Source organism: Camelus bactrianus, chromosome 16, assembly GCF_048773025.1.
Source record: "Camelus bactrianus isolate YW-2024 breed Bactrian camel chromosome 16, ASM4877302v1, whole genome shotgun sequence".
NCBI lineage: Eukaryota > Metazoa > Chordata > Mammalia > Artiodactyla > Camelidae > Camelus > Camelus bactrianus.
In genome coordinates, this window is record NC_133554.1 from 16,760,171 (window position 1) to 16,784,797 (window position 24,627).

Consider the following 24,627-nt stretch of genomic DNA (forward strand, 5'->3'; position numbering starts at 1 on the left):
AGAAAGAAAGGAAGAAAAGCAGCCAGCGTTTAACTGTCCTTGAAGTTGTTGTTGTTGTTGTTGTTGTTGTTGTTGTTGTTGTTATTATTATTATTATTATTATTATTATTATTATTATTATTATTATTATTATTATTATTATTATTATTATTATTTAAAGGCCTGGCCTGATAAGACAGCCTTGCTCACGAGGGCAGTGGGGACAACTCCGGTCGGGATGGGTTCTCTGAAGCTTCAAAGGGACCTGCCACAGGCGCGTCTGTGCAGAAGCCCGACTGGATCTTGGCCTTGACTCCGGGACCCCGGGTTCTCCACGCGGCGTGTCAGTTTCCTCATCCACAGAGTGGCCGCAGGACCCCTCCCCCCCCGGTGGTCGGGAAGCTCGTCTGAAACCCCGAGCCCAGCTCCCCGCGCCCTCCGCCGCGGGATCCACTGAGGGCCCAGCGTCGGGACTCGGACCGCAGCGATCCGCGGCTCCCGCCTCCTCAGGGACCCCAGGGGCCGGCCCCCACCCTACCCCACCCCACCCCACCCCCGCGCCTGCCCCCACGTGACTTCCTGAAAGGCCCGGGGCCCGCCCCTCCCGGCTCTCAGTTTCGTTTCCTCGGCGGCCCCGGGCGGTCGTGCTGCAGCAGTCGCGGCCGCCGTTCGAGCGCGTCCCTTCGGTTCCCCCCAGGAGCGCCATGGCGGAGCTGTGCCCCCTGGCCGAGGAGCTGTCGTGCTCCATTTGCCTGGAGCCCTTCAAGGAGCCAGTCACCACGCCGTGCGGCCACAACTTCTGCGGGTCGTGCCTGGACGAGACGTGGGCCGTCCAGGGCCCGCCGTACCTGTGCCCGCATTGCCGCAACAGCTACCAGACTCGGCCGCAGCTTTGCAAGAACACGGTGCTGTGCGCGGTGGTGGAGCAGTTCCTGCAGGCCGAGCTGGCCCGGCCCGCGTCTCCCAACGACTGGACGCCGCCCGCCCGCGCCGCTGCCCCCAGCACGCCCAGCCCGGTAGCCTGCGACCACTGCCTGCAGGCGACCGCCGTCAAGACGTGCCTTGTCTGCATGGCCTCCTTCTGCCAGGAGCATCTGAAGCCGCACCTCGAGAGCCCGGCCTTCCAGGACCACTCGCTGCAGCCGCCGGTGCGCGACCTGATGCAGCGCAAGTGCCCCCAGCACAACCGGCTGCGGGACTTCTTTTGCACCGAGCACAACGAGTGCATCTGCCACATCTGCCTGGTGGAGCACAAGACCTGCTCGCCTGCGCCCCTGAGCCAAGCCAGTGCCGAGCTGGAGGTACGGGTGGCGGGCGAGGATGCAGGACGGCAGCCCGGGCCAGCTGGGTTGTGCAGGGGGCATCACCGTGGGCGTCTTGGCCTCCCTTGGATCACCTGGGTGGGGGCGGGGATGGACCTTGCTGGGCCTGAGATCCAAGCAGGACCATCCCCAGTGGCAGGGTAGGAAGGGACTGGGAGAACTACAGCCCTCCACCATCATTTGTGGTCCATCTCGCTTACCCCCACCCCACGCTCCCATTTTACAGAGGGGACCACTGAAGACGCCAGTGATGTTATTTGCCTTAAGCCTAGTACTTGTCTGATGACGTTTAATAGAAGGTTTTGAACGTCAAATAGGAGCGCTGGAGGTTACCTCTGTTGTCTCAATAAATCCTGGTATAGTTAGTTCCATTTTCTAGTTGAGGAAATAGAGGTTCAGAGAATTGGGCCCCCAGCTGGTCTGACACCATGTTTTGCCGTTTCTCCCCATGGACCAGCCTCATAGCCAAGTCCGCAGAGTTCAGAGCATGGGACATTCCTGGAGGTTTGTTTGAGGCCTGTGAGCAAAAGCCTTCCATGAGCCAGAGACTTCTGGTGACGAGGGAGGATGGTTATGGGTTGGGGGGCACAGGAATCTCTGGATATAACGCACAGGAAGAGCCAGACTCCTGCACCATCGAGCCCTCTGCCCTGGCTGTGCCACTTCAAGCACAGGATTCGTCCTCAGCAGTAAAGCGAGGAGGTGGGACCAGGTGGATTCCTCAGGGGCCTCCCAGGTCTATATGATTTCAGGGGTTTAGGGGATTATGGACTCAAGGCAGAGGCTGTAGTCAAACTACCCTTCATTGCATGAGTCTAAGGTGCAAAGCGAGGCCTGATTTGCCGCTGTCAGGGACTACAAGGGCTGTCCATGTGTTGACCAAGGAGACATGAGGCCTGTGGGAAGTTTGTGGTGGCGCCAGGACCAGGGTGCAGGCCTTGCTCCCATCTGGCCACAGCCCTTCCCTGGCCTGGTCTGCTTGTCCAGTCTGAGCTGGGTTCCTGTGGACTTCGTGAATCCCAGAAGCCAGGTCTCAGGCCCGGCCTGACAGTTGACTTCGGAGGCCCAGCCGTTGCTAGCCCAGCCCACCTGGGTGCCCGCCTGTTACAGGAAGGCACCTGCCCAGCCTTCAGAGCCTGGAGCCCTGCTCTGCCCTCCATCAGCTGTGGTTTAGGGCAAATCACTGCTGTTCTCTGAGCCTCAGCTTCTTCATCGGTAAAATGGGATTAATAGCCTTCTCTCTCCACCTCCAAGGGTGGTTGGGAGGCCTGGGGAAGTGGGGCTGGATGAGCTGTGTGGGAAGCACTTCGCAGGCAGGCCCCAGGGTCAGGGTGGTTGACGGGCTCTGACCAGAGCTGGGTGTTGAGACCTGGCTTTGAATTCTGGCTCTGCTTCCTGGCTTGGAACTCATAAAAGGGGACAATATTAGTACCTGCCTCAGAAGGTTATTGGGAGGATTAAATGCGGAGATCCCTGAAGGGCGTTTTACACTGAATGCATGGCCGAGCTGCTGTTACATGCCCTGAAGGGAGGGTGCTTCGAGGAAAGTGTCAGGCTACCCAGATCTTCTTTGCCTCAGGGCAGCCTGGCTCCTGTCCAAAGGCCCTTCAGGAAGTTCATATCCAAGAGGCAGAAGGCAAATAGGGGCCCATCTCAGCCTGGCCTGGGGCCACAGCTCTCTGTCAGCCCAGAGCTGGGTCTGGGCCCAGGTGATTTGTGTGCCACACATGCTTGGCTTTGAAATCTTTGTGACAGGCCTTCCCCTGCCATCTCCCCCCACCTGCCATTGTCCTGGCTTGTTGAGTCCTTCAACCTGTCTAGTTTTCCAGCCCTGCTGCTGGTCAGTACTGGTGGCAGAGCCAGCCCAGCTTGGCTTGGTCGCTGGTTTGAGGCAGAGTCAGGACCCAAGTCCCCGGTCTGTGAAGGGATCCTCAGAACTTCAAAAAGTTCTCTACCTTGATTAGAGAATGGTCATTGCTGTCAGTCTGTGGGTCACTTTCCTTTTGTCTGTGGCTGAGTGGGTCCCTCTCCCTCATCAGGGGCTGCTGTATGCGTTTGATGAATAATTGGTAAAATCTTTCAAAATATGGAATGCAAGGCTTTTCTACCAAGAGTGGCTCTTGGAGGTGAAAACAGTTGGTAGTCCCCAGAGGTCTCTTCCAGCTCTGAGACCTGTGAGGCCACAGCTGCCTGGGCCTGCCCTTCCTTCCACCTTTGGTTCAGTGTATCTTGGCTACTGTTAGAGGCCAGGCCAAAGGGCATTGTCACAGAAGTCTCATCATTAGTGACCTGGGCTTTTGGAGTTGAGTTAGTGTGGCCTTGGTCTCTGCTTCCAGCCTTTACATGTGACTGTCACTGGGTTGTTCAAGGTCAGGTTCAGCCCTGCCTCACTCTGGTGGAGTGGGAGAGGCTGGGAAGTGGAAGGGAGGGCCAGGGTATTGTTGAACCAGCTGGTTACGGGACATACATTTTTTTCCTAGAAGTTTCCTGTATGCTCAGTTTGTTCTTTTTTTTTTCTTCTTCTTCTTTTTGTGTGTGTTCAATTTGGGCACGAGTCTATAATTGTGACACCAGGATCTTGTAACACCGGTTAATAGCGTTGTGACCTAAGGCAGGCCACCTAATTGCTCTGTGCTTCAGTGAGTTCATCTGTCAAGGGCGAGTAACCCCTACTTCCTAGTGTTGTTTTTAGCTTTACATAGTTAATATTAGAAAAATGCCTGGCTTGGAGGAAGTACACGATAAACACTCACTTTCTTCATTATGGTGATGCTGGTGGTGGTGGTGACTTTCCCACCCATTCCTAGGCCTCAGCATTCCACCTGAGCAGGGTGAAATTCATATATGGATTACGAACATTTGTGTAAGTACTAAGAGGCCTGGGATGAAATTAGCTTCCTTCTTGCATAATTTGCCTGTGTATCTGAAGGTGGCTGGGGATTTAGCAATTCTGAATCACCTTAGTTTGGTTTCAGGGACTGAGCTGTCGGGGTGGGGGTGGGGGGGTCTGCTGCTGGTTCATCCTTATTCCTGGGGTGTAGCCCTTGGAGGTCCCTGCCCGTGGGCTTATCTAGTGAGCCTTGGGCTCTTGACTTTTGTCCCCTGCTTCCCAGAGGCTCTCCCAGCTGCCTTCCGGAACTAGCAGATGGCTCTGGGAGAACAGCCCCGGATGCCAGGCTTATCTCTCTAGGTTTCCTTCTCCCTGGCCTGACCTTCATACTTCCTCCCTGCCTTGTCAGCTCCCCAGTGTCTCTGAGCAGATCCTTCCTCCCGCCATATTTTGTCTGCTTTTCTGGTTGTTTACAGTGGGAAGGGTGGTTTGAATGACCTTCTTTGCCACTTACTGAGGCAGCTGTCCCAGCTCATTCTGTCTGTATGAACTTGGTCACCTTGCTGTCTTCTTTGCCTCCATTTCATCATCTGTAAAATGGGTGCGAGTGAAGAAGCTCAGAATCATCCACGCTATCATTTCCTAAGGCCCTTTGTTCTTGCTAAGATCCAGGCACTGTGCTGAGGACTTAAACAGCTTCAGTTAATCCTCTTACTAGCCCTGCGGGTGGGAACAGTTACATCTATTTCATAGCCAAGGAAACAGGTGAGAGGCAGTTGGAGAACTGGGGCTCGAGACTGGACCCCTGGTCTGTCTGGCTCTGAATCCTGTACTTGTAATTTCTTTAGTGTACTGTCCCCCTGAAAGGATGGAGGGAGGCTATAAATATGAAATTGTTTCAGAAAGCTACAAGCAGGCAAGACTTGGGGTGGTGGAGGTACCTTTGGGATTGAACCAGGGGCGGGCCCTGGTGTTGGGTGCTGGGGGGAGTTGAGAGCAGGTGCTTTCTCACCCGGTTGTTTTCTCTGCAGAACAAGCTGAGGCATAAACTGAGTATCATGTACTGTCAGATCAATGGCGCATCGAGAGCACTGGAGGATGTGAGAGCCAGGCAGCAGGATGTGCGGGTGAGTGACAGGGCTCTTCTGGGGCCTCCCTCTGCCTCCAGGAAGGATGAGCTCAGCTCTGGCCTCCACAAGGCCCATGCTTGTTTCCTTGAGTGTCAGAATTAAACTTCAGCTTTGCAAAACATGCAAGAAGAGCCGCAAACCAAGGAATGCCGTCCTGGGAGAGGGCCTTCGCAGAACCAAAGACAACCTACAACTCAGCCTTGGTGCGGGAGTCATTAAAAATTAGGGTTGGTTAAAAGAAGGATTTTTTGGATATTAAGAAATCAGTCTGGGGGGAGGGTATAGCTCAAGGGGTAGAGTGCATGCTTAGCATGAACGAGGTCCTGGGTTCAATCCCCAGTACTCACTCCAAACATAAATAAATAAACCTAATTAACTGTCCCCCCCCCAAATAATAAAAAGAAAAAAAGAAACCAATCTATAATGTTTATCAAATATGTGATTAAAAGAGTCTTATTCACTGTTGGAAGACCTGCCTGGCTTCTGAGAATTCAGATAATCACTAAGGACAAATAAAAATTGAAAATGTTTTCCATGCTAGGCAAAGTGGCATAAATGTGATTTTTTGAACCATTGTTTTTTTTTTTTTCTCTTTAGACATTCAGCAGTTAAAAAAAAAAAAAAAAAGACCAAAACAAAAAAACCAAATAATTTTTTATTGCTGCCTTAGTTTGCATAATCTAATCAGACAGGGGTATATGTTAATCAAATGCTCCAGAAAATGTTAAAATTTTTGAAAATATCAGAGAGGGGTTGTACCTGGTGCAGTTGTTATAAGGTCATATAATAAAATACTCTGTTTCAGGGAGGGTTTTCTTGAAGAAATAACAATTTCACAGAGCTCTGAAAAAAGGAGAATGAATAGGGATCTAAGCTTAGGAAACAGCGTGTGCAAAGACCCCAAGTTTTTGGATCCAGTTAGGCTTGCTCATGAGAACTAATTATGTGCATCTCTTTTCAACTCTACGTGTCTTTTATGATTTTTTCCAGCTTTATTAGGGTATAATTGCCACATAGCATTGTGTAAGTTTAAGGTATTACACAACAAATGATTCAAAATATGTGAAAAAAAAAATTAGGGTTGGGCGGGGAGGGTATAGCTCAGTGGTAGAGTGTGTGCTTAGCATGCACAAATCCTGGGTTCAATCCCCACTACCTCCATTAATAAACAAATAAATAAATAAACTTAACTATTGCCCCCACCAAAAAAAGAAAAAAAATTAGGGTTAAAACCTAATATAAAAAGAGGTTATGATTTAAGTGGGAGAAAAACACAAAGCCAAAGTTGCTTCTGTTTATTTATTTTTTTTTTGAAGTTCATTTCCTAGGGCTACTGTAAGAAATGACAACAGACCTGGCTTATGACAATAGAAACGTGGTCTCTCACAGTTCTGGAGGCCAGAAGTCCAAATTCAAAGTGTCCATGGGGCCACACTCCTTCTGGAGGTTCTGGGGAAGCATCTTTCCCTGCCTCTTCCAGCATCTGGTGGCTCAGGCATTCCTTGGTTTGTGGCGGCATCATCCAGTCTCTGCCCCCGTCTTCAGGTGGCCTCCTCCCTCTGTGTCCTCTCCTCTTTTTCTCTAACAGGGACACTTGCTATTGGATTTAGGGCCCACTGGGGTAATCCAGGAGGATCTCATCTCAAGATTCCTACCTTGATTACATCTGCAAAGACTCCTTTTCTTAGTAAGGTCACATTTACAGGTTCTGCAACATGGACATATTTTTGGGGCGCCACCATTCAACCCATTATAGGGATTACAGGAAAACAGACTGGAAGGAAACACAGTAAAGGAACAGCAGTGCAAGTATTGCAGTGGTAGAATTAGGGGTGGTTTTATACTGAAAGAAGATTTGATTTTTAAACATCTTGTTCTGGAGCTGCAGCGTGAATTTTCATTGCAGCAGCTGTGGCTTAATTAGGCGAGGTCTGGGTTCAAATACCAGCTCTGTTCCGTTCTAGCCTGGGATACTTTGGTCACGTTGGCAGATCTCTGAGCCTTAGTTTCCCCATCTGCATGAAGGAATCACAGCCTCTTTCCAAAGGTGAGGCTTAGAGGAACGGATGCACATGAAAGTACCTGCATCGGTTGGGGGGCAGGGGCAGCCTAGACTGCTTTAATGAAGATATACACCCCCTCATATTCAGCGGCTTAAATGAGACAGACATTTATTCTGCTCACTGTGACAGTTCAAGGCCAGACCTGATCAGCCCAGGCTAGTGGAATGGCTCTGCTCCACGTGATCCTTCAGGGTTCCAGATCTTTCCCTCTTACTGCCTTTCCTCATCTCTTTGGTTGCAGCTGGGTCACCATTCCATCTGTCTTCTAGCCTGTGAGAAGGCAGTCAGGGAAGGAGAGGGTGGCACTTATCCCTCCGGCTCCCGTTGCCCTGGGAACAGCTCAGTCACACGACCAAGCGCAGCCGTAGGGGAGGCTGGGAACTGTAGCCATGTGCCCATCTAAACTCCAGAGGTGTCCTCTTACTGACAGGCAGAGAGGAGGATGAATGTTTAGAGATGTCGGCGGTCATGTTGGAGGTGGCAATGTGTTGGATAAAGAAAGAACTGAATTCCATCTCCCTGGCCCTCTTGTGTGGGTTTCTGTTTGTCATGTTGTATTCTGAGCCGACTGAGCGACCCAAGATGTAAAGTGAAACTCCAGCTTCCAGAGCAGTGCTAGCCAGTAGAAATATAAAATGAGCCTTACATATAATTCTTTTCTAAACCTTTTTTTAAAATTCCTTTTTTATTGGAGGTACTGGGGATTGAACCCAGGACCTTCTGCATGCTAAGTATGTGCTCTACCACTGAGCTATACCCACTCCTTGAGCCTTACATATAATTTTAATTTGAATAACCCATGAAGTTAATTTCAATAATATAGTTTATTGAACTCAGTATGTCTAAAATATTATTTTAATCAACATAAAGTATTAAAGAGATGTTTCATATTCCTTTTCTTCTACCATCTTTGAAAACCAATGTGTATTTTACACATATAGCACATCTTAATTGGGGCTAGCCATATTTCAGATGTTCTGTACACGTAACAAGTGGCTATGGTGTTGGATGATGCAATTCTTGAGGAAGTTTTGTGAAGCAGCTTCATACCCTTAAAAAAAAACTACCCATGAACTGCTTCCCAGCTTAAAAAATAAAATTCACCCATGAAGGTAGAGCCCCCACCTTGCTTCTCCTTTTTTATATCCCCCTTCCTCTTCTCCAGAAGTAACCACCATTCTGAATTTATTTATCCGTCCCCATGTGTTTCTTTATACTTTTACTATGTAGGTGTGTACTCCTTAGGCAGTAAAGACTAGCATGCTGTTTCTCAGCTTTACATAAGGAGCGCCATCCTGTATGTCTTTTTCTGCAAGTTGTTTTTCCCTCATTACTATTTAACATTCCATCCTGTGAATAATTTTCAGTCTTCTCTTGATAAACATTCAGGCTGTTTCTGGGATTTTGCAAATTCAGTGCTGCTTAAAGAGCATTCTCATGTGTCTCTGGGGCAGGTGTCAGAGAATTTTTCTAGAGTATATTCCTTGGATTGAGTTGCTGGGTCCCAGGGTATGAGCACCTTCAGATACACCAGATGTTGCCAGATTGCTCTCCCACGTGGTGGTTGTGTCCATTGGTATCCCCACGAAGTATAGGTAAGAGTTCCTGGCAGTCCACGTCTCCCTGACACTTAGCTTTTTGGCCACTCTGATGGACGCCCTCTTACTCTGGCTTCTCAGGAGGCTGCGCACAGAAAGCTGGACCAGCTTAAACAAGAACACTTGGAAATGAAGGCTCTCATTGATGCCGCTGAGGCCAGCTCAACGCGAAAGATAAAGGAAGAGGAGAAGAGGGTCATCAGCAAGTTCGACCACGTTTACCAGGTCCTCCTCAAGAAAAAGAGTGAGATCCAGACCTTCAAGGAGGAGATTGAATTGGCCCTGAGCAAAGGGGACGAGTTTGAATTTCTGGAGGTGGGTCACGATGAGGCCGTTGTTGGGTATTCTCAGCCTTACGATGTTGATGACAGGTGCGGTGGGGGCCCTTGAGGAGCTGGGACAGTAAGGGGTCGAGGGAAGCATCCCTGAGACACCTGCTGTGTTCGTTTTGTACATTTCATGACGACTCGCCACAAACTTAGTGGCCTAGAAGAACATATGTCTGTCACCTCGCATTTTCCATGGCTCAGGCCTGACTTAGGGCTCCCCAGGCTGCAGTCTGTGCGAAGTGTTGGCCAGGCTGCATTCCTTTCAGGGCTCAGGGTTGTCCTCACGTGCTTGTTGGCAGAACTCAGTTCCTGCCAGTGCAGGACCGAGGTCCCTTCGTCTTGCTGGCTGCCCAGCGGGGCTGCCCGGTTTCTAGATGTTGCCGCAATTCCTTACCATGTGGCCCTCTCTCACGTTAACAGCTTACTTCTTCAAAACCAGCAGGGAATTTCTCCCTCCAGGATCTCCCAGATCCTCTGTTAAGGACTTTTACCTGATTAAGTGAGGCTCACCCAGGATAATCATCGTTTTGATTAACTCAAAACCAACAGATTTGGAATCTAAATTACATCTGCAGTATCCCTTCAGTTTTTTCATGTAACATAACCTAATGGCTGGAGCGATATTCTGTCATACTCACTGTCCTGCCCCAGGCTCAGGCTGAGAAAACGATGTAGGGTGGGTGTACCCGGGGCAGGCGGAACTCTTGGAGGCCATCCTAGAATGTTGCCTCCACCCCCATCCCTCTGTCCCTCCTCAGCATGGCCCCCGGAAGTGTCTTTCTAAAGCACAGACACCCCTCCCCACCCTTTCTGACTTCTTGTCCCTCAGCTTGGCCCACAAGGCCCTTGGAGACCGGCCTGCCTTTGCCAGCCGCCTCATTTCGTGCCCCCCACCCCCGCCCACGCCCCACGCTCTGACCACCGCAGTGCATGCACCATTCCTCAGACGCGCTGGGCTTTGGAAGGGACCGCCATGGCTGGCCTCTGCCTAGTCAGTCCTGTCCCAGGTTTGTCCCCGTGGCAACTCCAGTTCCCTCACCTTCCTCAGATGCCATGACTCTGCCATTGCTGGCGATCAGAGCATGCTAACTACCTCTGCTCTGTACTCGACGACGTCGGTTCTGGATATGCTTGTTTTCATGTCTATTTAAAAGACCGTTGTAGGGAGGGGATAGCTCAGTGGTAGAGCGTGTGCTTAGCATGCACAAGGTCCTGGGTTCAATCTCCAGTACCTCTGTTAAAAAATAAATAAATAAATAAACCTAACTGCCCCCTCCTCGCCAAAAAAAAAAAAAGATCATCAGGCCCTTTTGGGCAGGGGTCACCTCTTTTTACCGCCCTCTTCCTCCTGGTGTGGCCAGCACACAGCAGAGTGTCTGGCATGCAGCAGGTGTCCGGGGAGCCCCTTTGATTGGGTGATGGGGCTTTGACCCCTCGGAGGCCCAGATTCCATGTTTGGGCCCTGAGGAGGGTTCAGGAGCGCCTGAGAACCTTCTCTTCTCCGTGCAGGGACCTCTGTCCACGCCTAGGCTGGATGGCATTAAGTTTCACCGCATGTGCTCTTTCGTAGCGGCCATGAGCTCTCCAAGAAGGATTCTGAGTCCGCGTCTGGGTCTCGTGATACTGTAAGACCCAACTGGGTCTGGAGTTTGGGACCTTCTGTGAGACCCTCCCTTTTCGTTGGATGTGTAGCTGAGTCCTGAAGCCCTCGAGGCATCCCTCTCTGTTCTCAGAACATGTATTCAGAGCTGGTCCTCAGGGGATGGAGATGGTCATGAGTCACCTGTACCTTTTCAGCCACAGCTGGAGGGGTGGAAAGAGCATTATCCATTGGGGTCAGGAGACCTGGGTCCCAACTTTGTCCCCACCACTAACTGGCAGAGTTCTAGGTGGGACACTTGGCATTGCTTGACTTCAGTTTTGCCATCTGTAATGTACGTGACCTCTGAGAGCCCTTCCAGCTCCAGGTCACTGTCGGTTTAAGTGGCACTTGACCCCTCAGCAATCTCTGGCCTGTAATTTGAGAGGCTGATTGGACTTGGTGCCCACGGGCGCTGGGAAGCTCCTCCTGGGGTTCGTGAGGCCTGAGCCCAGGCCCTGGCTTCCTCAGAGCTGCCTGAACTAATCCTCTGGCTTGTTGCAGAAAGCAGCAAAACTGCAAGGAATCACAACGAAGCCAGTCTATGTCCCCAAGGTGGAGCTGAATCACGAGTTGATAAAGGGTATCTGTCAGGGCACCACTGACCTTAAAAATGAGTTGAAGCAGTCCATCACTCACCTCCAGAACAAGAAGCCTGAGGAGCCCACTGTTCCAGGTAACCATCAGCAACCGCCATGCTTCCCTGCGGTGCCCCGAAATGGGATGGATCCCCGCAGCGTTGTGAGATGGGAAAGAGGGTCATGATCTGGGGCACTGGGGCTTGAGTTTCAGGGGTTACAAAACATCTGCCCTCCATCTAGGAAGTAGGAGGAGTCTGCCCCATCCTGAGACAGTAGCCATCCTTCCTAAAACATTCTTGGAGGCTGGATATTATGCTGGGACTTTCTAGACGGGCTGTTTTTGTCTCAGTCTGAAGTTGACTCAGATGGATTTTGAATGGATTCTAGGTTGTCAGTGTTATTCGGTGGGGAAATGGCTAATTTTGGGGGTCAGAGAAACCTGGAATTCCTCCATGATACCCCTTATGCTTCCCCCCATATCCAATCCATTGCCGGATTTTGCTTTTTAAATATCTCCTGACTCATTCAGCTGGTCTCACTGCTGGCCCCACCTTGCCTGCTCTCCAGGGCTGTCACCTGTGGCAGCTTCCTTTCCTCCCTCTGCAGCCACTCCTGTTGCAGCTAGCGAGAACTTTTCAGGATGCAGATCTGATCTCCTGGGATCTTCTCCCTTGCCTCACTTCAGAGAATTTCCATTGCTTTTAGATCACAGACTAAACTTGACCCTGGTCTACAAGCCCCTGCCTGGTCAGGCTCCATCTGTTTCTCCAGCCCCGAAGTGCCCCCTCCTTGCACACATCCCTCTACACGCAATTTCTCAAATATGTTCAGCCTCCTGCCACAGGGCCTTTGCACATGCTCGTCCCACTGCCTTGAGGGCTCACGTGCCACCATCTTCACCAGGTGACTCCTCTCACCCTTTGGAGATCAGTTGAAACACTACATTTCTCAGAAAACCTCCCCTGTTGCCACTCTTCTTCCTCAGATGAAGTCCCAGGATCCTTATCATCCATTGGGGCCCTTTTATTCTTCCTTGCTGGCCATGCCTGGGTCTGTTCTCATCCAGCACTCTCCCCAGAGCTGGCACAGAGCCTTGCTGTGTAATCCCAGGGTGGGCCTGAGTCAGCCCCGCCAGCCAAGTGGCCCAGCAGAAGGGCCTCTGCAGCAGGCGTGACGTGGCCATGGTAGAGGGGCAGACTTTATTGAATGAGCCATGCGTGTTTGTTTTCCTCCTCCATCAGTGATCACTGGTCTCGGGGAGGAGGGAGGAGAGAAACCAGAGTGAAAGGAGCTACTGCCCCACGCTGGGCATCTCCATCTCACCCCCACCAGGGAGGGAAGTCGTCCCTGTCAGATGCTGGAAGGAACCAAAGCTCGTGGAGGGTTGGGAGGTCATGGAGCTCGGTGCTGGTGGAGAAAAGTCTCCACCCCCGCTACATTTTAAGGCAGAGAAAGGAGGGAGTGCACCAAATTCGTCTGTTACCTTGTGTCTAGTGCACGTACTTGGTCAGATGCGGAAGAGCAGTAGGCATTGTCTTTGTAAGCCCCTCCCCGCCTGCCTGCCCTCCCCCGGCCAGGCTGGCTCCTGGACTTGGTGTGGAAGAGCTGCATAAACTCACCCCTTCTTCTTTGCCGCAGGGGACCCTGGAGGGCACAGCCTGCTGGCTGCACAGAAACCCACACGGCCTGGGAAGAAGCTCCAGAGTAAGTAGCCCCACCGCTGTCCACGTGGCAGTAGCGGCTGTGGCTGGCGGTACACTTCCGGGTGGCATGGCCCCTTCCAGATGCAGATCATCCCGGGCACTGGCTCTGATGTGGGAGGAAGGGGTAGCCAGGGGGCCATGTGGGGCGAGGAAGGGTCTGGTAGGGAGGGAGCAGGACTTGTCTGGAAAGTACAGTATCCTGCAGGCTGGCAGGAGTAAGTTCCAAAACACCCCTTTTCATTCTGCTGGTGGGGAAGGTGGCAAAGAGGGAACCTGAATTCTTCCAGCCCACTTAAGCTCGAGCGCGTGTCAGAATCCCAGGGGCTTGTAACACACAGACTGCTGGGTCCCTCCCCTCCATACTCTCAGATTCACCAGGTGTGGGTGGGCCGGAGAATATGCATTCCCTACAGATTCCCAGGTGAGGCTGATGCTGCTGGTTTGGGGACCACGCTTTGAGGACCATTGTTTTAGCTACACTCAATTCCCACAGGCACACACTCCAGATAACCTTTAAAGATTGTTGTAATATTGGGCCAGCAACTCTCTTTTTTTTTTGCTGACTGCCTATTTTTTTCTGTATGTTTGTTTTTGCATTTTTTTTCTTTTGTGGAGGTATAATTTACCTCCAATAAAATGCATGACACTTAAATGTATAGTTAGATTAATTTTTTTTTAATGGAGGTATTGGGGGTTGAACCCAGGGCCTCATGCATGCTAAGCACGGACTCTACCACTGAGCTATGCCCTGCCCCCCCCCCCCCCGTGTTAGATTAATTTTGACAAACACATCTGTTTTACCATTACCCAAATCAAGATAAAGAATTTCCATTACCCCCGAAAATTCCTTCATGCCCCTGATTAGTCAGCCTTTCCCCACCCAAACCACTGGTGCAGGTTTCTATCACCATAGATGACTTTGCCTGTTGACCTCATATTTTTCAAGTTAAAACATCTTTGCTTTATTTGTATGTATGGGTCACCTTCATGCAATGTGTTTTGAAAATGTCACTGCATTGTGCTTTAACATACCTAATTCTGAAAATATTCTTTTTCAGAAGAAGAAAAGAAACCCAAGAAACCTCGTAAGTTAGGCATTTCTGCGTCTGTTTGTTTTTTGAGTGCCCGAGAGCAGAGCCCGACGCCGATAGTAGAGCTGAGCCGCGGGGTTGGGGGTCTGTGGTGGCCCTGGGCTCTGTGACTGTGTCCCGGGCTGGCAGCCAGGCCTGGGCTTGGGAATGAGGCCAAGTGTAAATGCAGAAGTTCAGTGAGTGTCACTCTGTCTGGACTCATTTGTGTTGCCCTGGCTGTCCAGGTGTGTGTTTGTGGAGTCAAGAGTTGGGGGGAAGAGCAGGCCATCAGGTCACTGTCATGTCCCCACTCATGCTTCTCCCTTATCCCCAGCCATTGCCCTACCTGGCAAGAATCTCTGTTTTGGAGCCCCAGAACAGTTAGTGGAAGTCAAGCAAACTGACCAGGAGGGTGAGTTCCGGGGGGCCAGGGGCAGTAGGGTGCCCACTCTGAGTTTGTTCTGAAAGTAGCTCTCTCTTTCTCATCCAGCTGCAGCCAAAGTCGTCACCCTTCCGCCGACCTCGGAGTCTCTCAAGGCCAAGGTGCTGGAGACCTTCCTGGTCAAGTCCAGGCCCGAGCTCCTACAGTGTGAGTAGCTTTGAGCCGCTGGCTCGCTTGCCCATGCCTCTGTCCGGCTTGGTCAGCCTCTCCCCTCTTCAGCGACTCTCTGTCCTCTACTTTATCACATCCTTACTAGCTCCCTTCAGGCAGCACCTGCCTTTCTTCCCGTCCCTGCCTGCCCCTCCCACCATGGACTCCGCCTGGAAGTGATGGGAGGTCCTTCCTCCAGGCCTGGTGTGTCCTAGGGCAGGGGTGGAAGGGACAGCCAGCACTCTGCTCAGCTCAGCCTTCAGAGCTCCTGCAACTGATTGGAGGTGTGGCCAGAAGGGTGGGGAGGCTGGGCTAGTGTCCCAACCAAGGATTAATTTTAGGTCACTTCTGTGCTTACAGACCTCAGTCGGCTCCTGGCTGCCCGCCAATTAAAGTCTAGACCCATTAGCTCTCCACTCTGTGGAGAAGAGTCCCTCTTCTCCAGCTGTGGCCGCTGTGCTCCCAGCTGCCCTGCCTTCCCTGGTTCCAGCATGGGTCCACCAGCCTCGTGACTCTGTGTGGCCCTCACTGTCCCCTCTGCCCAGCATAGCCTTTCTCCCTTCTCTGCTCCCGTCTAGTTCTTCTCACCTGTTGCTCGGCTCAGATTCCAGCCCACCTGTGAAATGTTTCCCTGTGCTCTCTCTGCCGTTCAAGTGGAGCCCGTTGTCCTGTATCTCTGTCCCTCCCCTTTTAGCAGAGTGTGGGTCTCACAGTGGTAGACTTGCCTTGCTTGTTGGAGTGTGAACTCCACGAGGCCAGGCACCATGTCTGGTTCATGGTTGTGCGTCCTGCACGGAATCTGGCCTGAACCAGGTGCTCAGTAAATGGTCTTGGATGGAGAAATAGACAGACAGATGGGTGACCAGTAGATGGACAGATGGCTGGATTGATAGATGGGCAAATGTCTGGCTGGCTGGACAGAATGGATGGATGGGTGGATGGATGGATAAAACAAGTGAATAAATATTACCAGTTAGGAAAGGGTTTAAAACTGAGAGCACTTCGGGATCCTTGTCATTGATTCCTTGGAGTAATGCTTTCTTAGATGCTGTTAAAGTCATCCTGGACTACAACACCGCCCACAACAAGGTGGCTCTGTCCAAGACCTACACCGTTGCTTCTGTGGCTGACACATCCCAGAACTACCGGCCACATCCTCAGAGGTTCACATACTGCCCTCAGGTGTTGGGCCTGCACTGCTACAAGAAAGGGATCCACTACTGGGAGGCAGAGCTGCAGAAGAACAACTTCTGCGGGGTGGGCATCTGCTACGGCAGCATGGACCGGCAGGGCCCGGAGAGCCGGCTTGGCCGCAACAGCGCCTCCTGGTGCGTGGAGTGGTTCAACACCAAGATCTCTTCCTGGCACAACAACGTGGAGAAGACCCTCCCCACCACCAAGGCCACGCGGGTTGGGGTGCTTCTCAACTGCGATCATGGCTTCGTCATCTTCTTCGCCGTGGCCACCGACAGGGTCCACTTGTTGTATAAGTTCAAGGAAGACTTTACCGAAGCTCTGTACCCGGCCTTCTGGGTGTTCTCCACAGGCGCCACAATCTCCATCTGCTCCTCCAAGTAGGCGGGGCACCGGCCGTCGGCCCGACTGCCTGTGCGGTATCCGAGGCTCCAGTGAAAACGCAGCAGTTGGAACTCTCGGGGAGCTACCCCGAGAGGCCCCAGGGTTGAAAGGATGGGAGGGGGGCTGATGGAGGGTGAGAGGATGGGGAGATGGGGTAAGGGGAGGGGTTTGGCCGGGGAAGGGGGTGGGGTGGTTGTGTTGTGGGCACGATGACCTCCTGCCCCTGTTTTGGGATCTCCAGGCTGCTGGGCAGCTGCCTGGGGCTTCGGGGAGTAGTCATTAGTGCCCCTTTCCTCTTGGAGAAGATCTGTGGCCACTGTGGGTTCCTCCTTAGCCCTCTGGTGTCTGCCTCTTTGCTCTCTGGAGTAGCCTTCAAATCTTGGTGTCTTGATGACAGGGCTATTCAACTCTATAGATTTTTGTAGCATTCCGAAGGCATTGAATTTTAATATCACCCTCCACTACCTACATGTGGCGGTTGGGAGTAAGTGCTCAGACTTTTGGTTAGTTTCTTTCTTCTTTTTCTTTCTTTCTTCTTTCCTTTTTTCCTTCTTTCTCTCCTCCCTCCCTCCCTTCCTTCCCTGTGCTCAAGGGAAGCTCCCCACTGCGGGTCTCCACCCAGACCAGAGTTTCCCAAGGAAGTATGTCCTTTTCCTCCACTGGAAAACAGCCCTGCTTCCCTTCCCGTCCTGCAGCCCCTCATCACCCCATCCATGATCTTAAACTGTTTAATCCAACAGGAACCTTTTCAATCTAAGATTTCAAACCATGATCTGAATCCACCTGTGTTGAATGTGTGGTTCAGGGTCAAGGTGACCTAGGTCCCGTGTGGCTAGGAACCCCTCCCACTCCCAACTATTCTGAAAGGCATCTCAGCGGGGACGCCTTGGCGGCAGCCACGGAGCCTTCTTCCCGTAGCCCAGGCTTTGGGGGAAGGGGCTCCACTGGGCAAGAGGGACCCTGACCTGCGTTCACAGGTGGTGGTTCGGCTCTTATTGGAGCATCTTGCCTTCTTACTTTTTCTCTCCTCAGTGATAGCCTCCTCTCCCCAGGACTGTGAGGCACGGGACTGGCTGGTGCAGATACCGCTCTGGCCAGCACAGCTGAGTGATCAGCTAAGCCTGTTGTCACGCAGACAGCCCATGTGTGGCTACCTCAGGGACCATACTAGGTCACCTGCTGGCGTGACTACCTATGGCCAAAAGGGCCTGCTAGCAGATCCGTGGGAAATGGCAACATTCCTGTCCATTCTTGGCCACGGGCTGCAGACCCAGCGCTGGTCCTTACTTGAGTCACAGGCCTGTCACTGGCCCTAGCCTCTCGGGCTCTTATCCTTGTTTGAGCCAATTCCAGACATAGGGATTGACCAGGTGAAGGGTTGGGAAGACTTAAGGACCAGGGAGGGAACAAGCTGCCAGGCTGAAGCACAAGGGGCTATTTTTCCTGCAATGTTCTGTGCAGTGAATATAACCCCAGTCCACTAAGGGTGGGGGTGAGTGGATTGCTGGAATTTCCTGAGCTCCTCATATCCTGATATTGTCAGGACATAAGTTCTTATCTCAAAAGTGGGAGAAACTTAACCTCCCGTGGTGAGATAAGTCCTGCTCTGGGCTTTCCCAAGAGGAGAGCTGAGGCCAGGCTCCTTGTGGTATGAAAAGGAGGGTATCACTGGGGCAGGGGGCACCCCAGACCTTTTCATATGGATGCTGGAGAAGTTAACACATCTCTTGTACTGGACTCCTAGGGCACTCTAGTCAGGCCCAGGGCACTTGATAGTCCTGACAGATGTGTTGGTCTGCGTCACCTCCCGACACAGACGTTCACCTCCTGGGGAGAGAAACCATCTTTTTACGGAAGACCTCCCTGCAGTAGCTGAAATGTGGTTTTTAAAAGTTTTCTTCCTTTGCTTCTGGGAAGGAAAGTTCTTTGTCGATTCTTCTCTGCTTTGGGAGATGGTCAAAAGCATCTTCAGTGAGCTCCTAAAACGAAAGCCTTGTTTGAAGCCAATTCATACTTGGGAAACAGCTGGATGGAGAAGAGAATGACAGAGATTAAACCACGGGTGCTGCCCTGGCTCTTCTGCAGAGTTGAGGGCAGCAGAGCTGGCTCTTCCCTGGCGAGCGGCTCAGGAAGCATGAGTGCTTCTGTTGAGGAGCAAGCAGGTACTCAAGCCTGGCCCCGCGCAGGTGCTTCGGAGACGTGAATTGAGGGGCAAACCCTCGCGCCTCTGACCATGAGACTTAGCGTCTCCTCCCTTGCCTTGCCGGGCCGCTGTGCGCCCACTAGAATTGGAGGAGACTTCATATTCATCTGACTCCCTGTTTTGCAGGGTCAGTCAGAGGGGGAGGTATTGGGTGACTCCGCGCTTGCCATCCCATTGTGAAGGAGGTGCCTCCTAGATACTCCCTGGTACCCGGGGGAGGGTCAGAACTCCCCAGATACACAGACGAAAAAATACTCCTCTCCCAACCCAGGTATCAGGGGCTGTCTCAGTCACTCTGCCACAATAAACCAAAGGTCAGGGTCAGATTCTTGTTACTATTCAAGGTTGGTTGATTGGTTCCCCACTTTTCCTTCCTCGGAAATGGGTCTGTGATCTACAACTAATACTGATATGCTGTCTCTTACCTAATTCTGCCCCACCCCGTGTTGATTTTAATTAACTAGGAGTATTTGAGCTTATATATTCTTGAGCTTACATTTTTTAGAGTTGATTCTTTAGGAGACAATCAGAGCTGTAGACACGGATCTTTTGAGACCCAGGAGAAAAACTAGGGCCAAAGCTTGCTGACAAACCTTAGAAGCTTTGAATGCAGTGCAGCTGCACTGGCTGTTCTTTCACACACGTGCGTGCAGTGTGGGTAGAAGTGTTACTTGTCTGTCATGCTGGAGTCAGGTGCCCCCAACCAGCTGTCCCGGGGTTGAGATTTCAGCAGAACTATAGCCCACTGGAGACCTGCCCCGGGTGTGGCAACCCCTCCAGAAGCTTTTGATAAAGAATTCTCAGACTGATAGGATGTCCTGCAGGGGCTTTGCTTCAGGATAATCTGAGGATGGGGGCCGTAAACAAACATAGACGGGTAATCAGGGAAACAGTGATGGAGATGCAAGGATTCATTACATTATTCTTTCTTCTGTTGCCTGTGTTCGAAAATGTCTATAATGAAAAGTTTGAGAAAATGAATCCAAAGCAAACCAGCCATGGGCCCTGTTTGTGGATTTTATCCTTCTTTGATGAGAGGCAAGAATCGGAGGAGGTGTGGACTTGAGGTGATTGTGTGAGCATTTGAGTGGCGGTTGTCTCTGCTTTCTGATGGAGAGATTCTAAGTCCTTGGCCTTGCCCTCGGTAATAGTGTGAAGGAAAAGCCGGGCTGGGCCTAACTCATAAATCTAAGTTTAATAATAATAAGTGTCGGATTACTGATCTGAGTTCTGCTGGGCCTAACTCATAAATCTAAATTAACAAGTGTCGGTTTGCTGATTCCCTGCTTATGTTTTTTTTTGCTAGCCAGCTGGATTTTCAGAGAGACATATCTGACCTTGGAATGTTGGTTTGCTGCCTCTCTGCCTCTGCTTTTGTGATAATGATGCCGCTGTTCCTATTGGCTGCATACCCCAAGCTTGTAATTAACCCTATAAAACCTCATGCACAGGTTTTGGAGGTGGTCAGAGCTTCGGAGCAGAAGCCCCTCAGAGCCTGCCGGGGTAATAAATCTGAGTACTAAATCTGAGTACTCCATCCCTCTGAGTGGTGCTAGTTTCTTGGCTGGCCTGTTGTTTCCATAACAATAGGAGTGTACTTGTTATTCAAAAGCCCCTTGGATCCCACCTGAATTTATGCTAAGAGTGCCGGTAAAGAAAGGGATGGTAATACAATAAGAAAGGCTAGTTGAAGGGGGATAATTTGGGTGAAAATGCCTCATGACTGATGAGGTGACAGAGCAGGACTCTGTGGGGCCTTCCTGGGACAGGACACTGCCCCCCACCCCCACCATCCTCTGCTGTGACTCCTCTCTGAAGTACCCAGATCGTAGCATCTCATGAATATTTCCTGAGTTTTTCAGATGCTAAAAACCATAACCAAAGGGAAGGAATTAACTACTTGATGATCATGAGCACATGGCCCCCAGACCTGGAGCCTAGGGGTTGATAGTGTTGACTGACCCTGATATGGCAACGTCAACCAGAGAATTGTGCACAGCTGATCACGCGCCCTGTGACCCCCCACTTCCCCCTTACCCGGCCTTCAAATATGCTTTGCTGAAACCCTTTGGGGAGTTCGGAGATTTTGGGGGCGTGAGCCACCCCATCCTCCGTGCTCGGCCCTGCAATAAACCTTTCTCTGCCCCAAACGCGATGTTTCAATTTCTTCTGCCTCACGGTGCTGCGGGCACACGAACTTGCCTTTGGTAACAATGATTGTCCCTTCCTTTCTTTTGTGATGGGATTTTCTGTGCTGAAGTTACTTCCTCTCAGAAGTTCAGACACTAGAGTTTTTTGGTTTTTTTTTTAATGTTTCCCTGTATGTTCCTGAAGTTTCTTGATTGAAAACATGGAGGTGGGAGCACATCTCCTCCCAGATGGGTTTTGAAATTCCTGATGGAACTGTGTCCAGCTTTTGGTTTCATTGAGTTTTCTCTGTTGATGTCCTGTTTTCAATTTCACTGATTTCTGCTCTAATTTTTATTGTATCTTTTCTTCTGTTTACTTTGGATTTAATTTGCCTTCTTTTACTAGTTTCCTGACATGGGAACTTGTATTATTGGTTTTAGAATTTTCGTCTTTTCTCATATATGCATTCAGTGCTATAAATTTCTCTGTAACTGTGAAAGAAAAGCTCGGCTGGGTTAACAAGCTAACTCACAAATCTAAGTGTAACAAGTGTCGGAATACTGATCTGAGTTCTGCTGGGCCTAACTCATAAATCTAAATTAACAAGTGTCGGTTTGCTGATTCCCTGCTTATGTTTTTTTTTGCTAGCCAGCTGGATTTTCAGAGAGACATATCTGGCCTTGAAATGTTGGTTTGCTGCCTCCCTGCCTCTACTTTTGTGATAATGATGCTGCTAAAGCAGTTCCATGCCTATTGGCCGAATACCCCAAGCTTGTAATTAACCATGTAAAACTTCATGCACACGTCTTGGAGATGCTCAGAGCTTCGGAGCAGAAGCCCCTCTGAGCCCGCCGGTGTAATAAATCTGAGTACTCCAACCCTCTGAGTGGAGCTTGTTTCTTGCTGGCCTGTCATTTCTGTAACATAACCACTGTTTTCACTTTATCCCACACATTTTGATAAGTTGTGTTTTCATTTTCATTTAGTTCAAAATATTAAAAACATTTCTCTTGAGATTTCTTCTTTGCCTCATGTGTTATTTAGAAGTGTGTTTTTTGACTCCACATAGTTTGGGATTTTCCAGTTATCTTTCTGTTACTGATTCCTAGTTTAATTTCATTATGGTCTGAGAGCAGACATTGTATGATTTCCATTCTTTTAAAATTGTTAAGGTGTGTTTTATGGCTCAGAATGTATTCCATCTTGGTGAGTGTTTCACGTGAGTTTGGGAAGAATGTATATTCTGTATATTCTGCTATTGTTGGATGACGTAGCTTATAGATGTCAATTATATCAAGTTGATCAATAGTGTGGTTGAGTTCAATGATGTCCTTACTAATCTGTTTCTAATATAGGGTTGTTGACCTACTCAGCACTGATAGTGGACACATCTGTCTTTGCAATGCTATCCATTTTTGCTTCACATAGTTTGATGCTTTGTTGTTAGGTGCATATGTATCAAGGATTGTTATGTTTTCTTAGAGAACTGACTCCTTAATCATTATGCAATGCCCCTCCTCTTTTTTTTTAAATAGCTGATAACTTCCCTTGCTTTGAAGCCTATTCTGTCTGAAATTAATATAGCTACTCCTGCTTTCATTTGATTAATGTTAGCATAGTATATTTTCCTCCATCCATTCACTTTTAATCTATATGTATCTTTATATTTAAAGTGAGTTTGTTATAAAGAGTGTATACCCAGGTCTTATTTTTTGAGCCACTCTGACAATCTGTGTTTACATTTAGACCATTGATGTTCAAAGTGATATTGATTTGGTTGGCTTAATATCTACCATATTCATTACTCTTTCCTATTTGTTGCCCTTGTCCTTTGTTTCTATTTTTGTCTCCCACTCTTTTCCTATCTTTTGTGGTTTTAAATGAGCATTTTATATGTTTCTATTTTCTCTTTTTTTAAATGGTTACTTTAGAGTTTGCAATATACATTTACAGCCAATCCAAGTCCACTTTCAGATGCCTGTATACCACTTCACAGGTAATGTGAGTACCTTATAATATCAAAATAATCCTAATTTCTCCCTCTTGTCCCTTGTATCATTGCTGTCATTGATTTCACTTATATATAAGAATACACAAGCATACGTAAACATAAGATATATATGTAAACATGCATAATCAAATACATTGTTGGCATTATTTTATACAAACTGTTATCTGTTTAAATTAAGAAGAAAAAATTAAAGTTTTTTTTAAACCTTCACTTATTCCTTCTTCAGAGTTTTCCCTTACTTTTTGTAGATCTGAGTTTCTGACCTATATTTCTTTCTCTCTAAAGAATTTTTTTTTAAACATTTCTTGCAAAGTAGGTCCACTGGCAACAAATTCCTTCACTTTTTGTTTGTCTGAGAAAGTCTATTTCTCATTTGCTTTTGAAGGATAATTTTGCAAGGTACAGAATTCTAAGGTGACATTCTTTTTCTCTCAAAACTAAAAAATTTTCACTTTCTCTTCTTCCTTGCGTGATATCCAAGGAGAAATTGGATGTAATTCTTATTTTGTTTCTCTGTTGGTAAAGTTTCTTCTCTTACAGTTTCCTTCCAGAGTTTTACTTTTCTTCTTTTCTATATTATGAAAATGATATGCCTAGGAGTAGTTTTAAAACATTTTTTTTTTTTGTATTTTTCCTGGTTGGTGTTCTTCGAGTTTCCTGGATCTGTGATTTGGTGTCTGACATTAACTTGGGGAAATTATCAGTCATTTGAAAGAATTCTGCCCCTTTCTCTCTTTCTTCTCCTTCTGGTGTTTTCATTATGTGTATGTTACACCTTTTGTAATTATTCCACAACCCTTGGATACTTTGTTCTGTTTTTCTTCAGTCTTTGTTCTCTGTGTTTTTTCATTTTTGAGGATTCTATTGATACATATTTTAACTCAGAGATTCTTTTCTCAGCCATGTCTAGTCTACTATTAATCCTATCAGAGGCATTCTTCATTTTTGTTACAGTGTGTTTGATCTCTAGCATTTCCTTTTGAGACTTTATTAGGAATTCCATCTCTCTGCTTACCTTGTCCGTCTGTATTTACATGCTGTCTACTTTATCCATTAAATCCTTTAGCACGTTACTCATAGTTGTTTTAAATTCCCAGTCTGGTAATTTCAACATCTCTGCTATGGCTGGTTCTGATGCTTGCTCTGCCTCTTCAGATTGTGTTTTTGCCTTTTGGTATACCTTGTAAAGATTTACCTTGTAATTTTTTCTTGCTAGCCAGACATGACGTACTAGGTAAAAGGAACTGCTGTAAATAGGGCTTTGGTGAGAGGGCTGGGGGAGAGGGGAAGTGCTCTCTAGTCCTGTGCTTATGAAACAGGAAGTAAGTGGGCAGGGCACAGCCATTCAAAGCATGAGACAGCAATTAACACCAAAATGGTAGAAGATTCAACTCCCAGGAGGCCTGGAGGCTCATGATGCTGGGAGATTTGACTTCCAATAGAACTTGAGCTTCATTATATGCTCAGTGTAATATATTAGCATGGTAAATAACATGCCCACAGGTGCCATGACAGTTCCAAGCCTAACCATAAAAAGTCAAAGAGTGGGCAGTGGCCCAATTCCTGAGAATCCCAGCCCCTACCCCAGGGTAGTTGGCATGGTCCTCCCACTTGTTGGCATGTGAGGATACCAAGCCCATAAAAACTGGCAACACCACACCTCGTGGCCTCTCTCACTCCCCGGAACTCTGTCAATGGAGTGTGTGTCTACTTTTACTTTAACTGAGCACCCAACCCCCACACCTCATGGCCTTTCTCTTGCCTTCTGAAACAGCTTACACTCTATGCAGTATGTATCTCTCTAAATAAATCTACCTTTACTCAACTGTAGCTCACTCTTGAATTCTTTCCTGCTCGAAGCTAAAGACC

General features: G+C 49.1%; 1 protein-coding gene across 2 annotated transcripts; it reads left to right on the forward strand.

Moving 5' to 3' along the window:
* The first annotated feature begins 576 nt into the window (after positions 1-576).
* Positions 577-22,968, forward strand: TRIM25 (tripartite motif containing 25). 2 transcript variants are annotated; one of them, XM_074342757.1, is made up of 9 exons: positions 577-1,280; positions 5,163-5,258; positions 9,004-9,237; positions 11,395-11,566; positions 13,110-13,175; positions 14,233-14,259; positions 14,579-14,634; positions 14,806-14,833; positions 15,882-22,968. In XM_074342757.1, exons 1-9 carry the CDS (start codon positions 684-686, stop codon positions 16,412-16,414), a joined length of 1,809 nt encoding a protein of 602 aa, XP_074198858.1. In that variant the 5' UTR covers positions 577-683; the 3' UTR covers positions 16,415-22,968. The 2 variants fall into 2 exon arrangements, with proteins under 2 accessions (XP_074198858.1, XP_010949388.3); XM_010951086.3 differs by having other exon boundaries at positions 578-1,280; positions 14,579-14,656; positions 14,735-14,833.
* Positions 22,969-24,627: the final 1,659 nt, after the last annotated feature.

What these genes read in the sequence shown, in the direction of transcription:
- TRIM25 (XM_010951086.3), top strand. Translation starts at nt 684, where the DNA reads ATGGCGGAGCTGTGCCCCCTGGCCGAGGAGCTGTCGTGCTCCATTTGC. An exon ending in TGAGGAGCCCACTGTTCCAG is followed by an intron (nt 11,567 to 13,109) that starts GTAACCATCAGC and finishes TCTTTGCCGCAG; the next exon opens with GGGACCCTGGAGGGCACAGC. An exon ending in CAAGCAAACTGACCAGGAGG is followed by an intron (nt 14,657 to 14,734) that starts GTGAGTTCCGGG and finishes TTTCTCATCCAG; the next exon opens with CTGCAGCCAAAGTCGTCACC.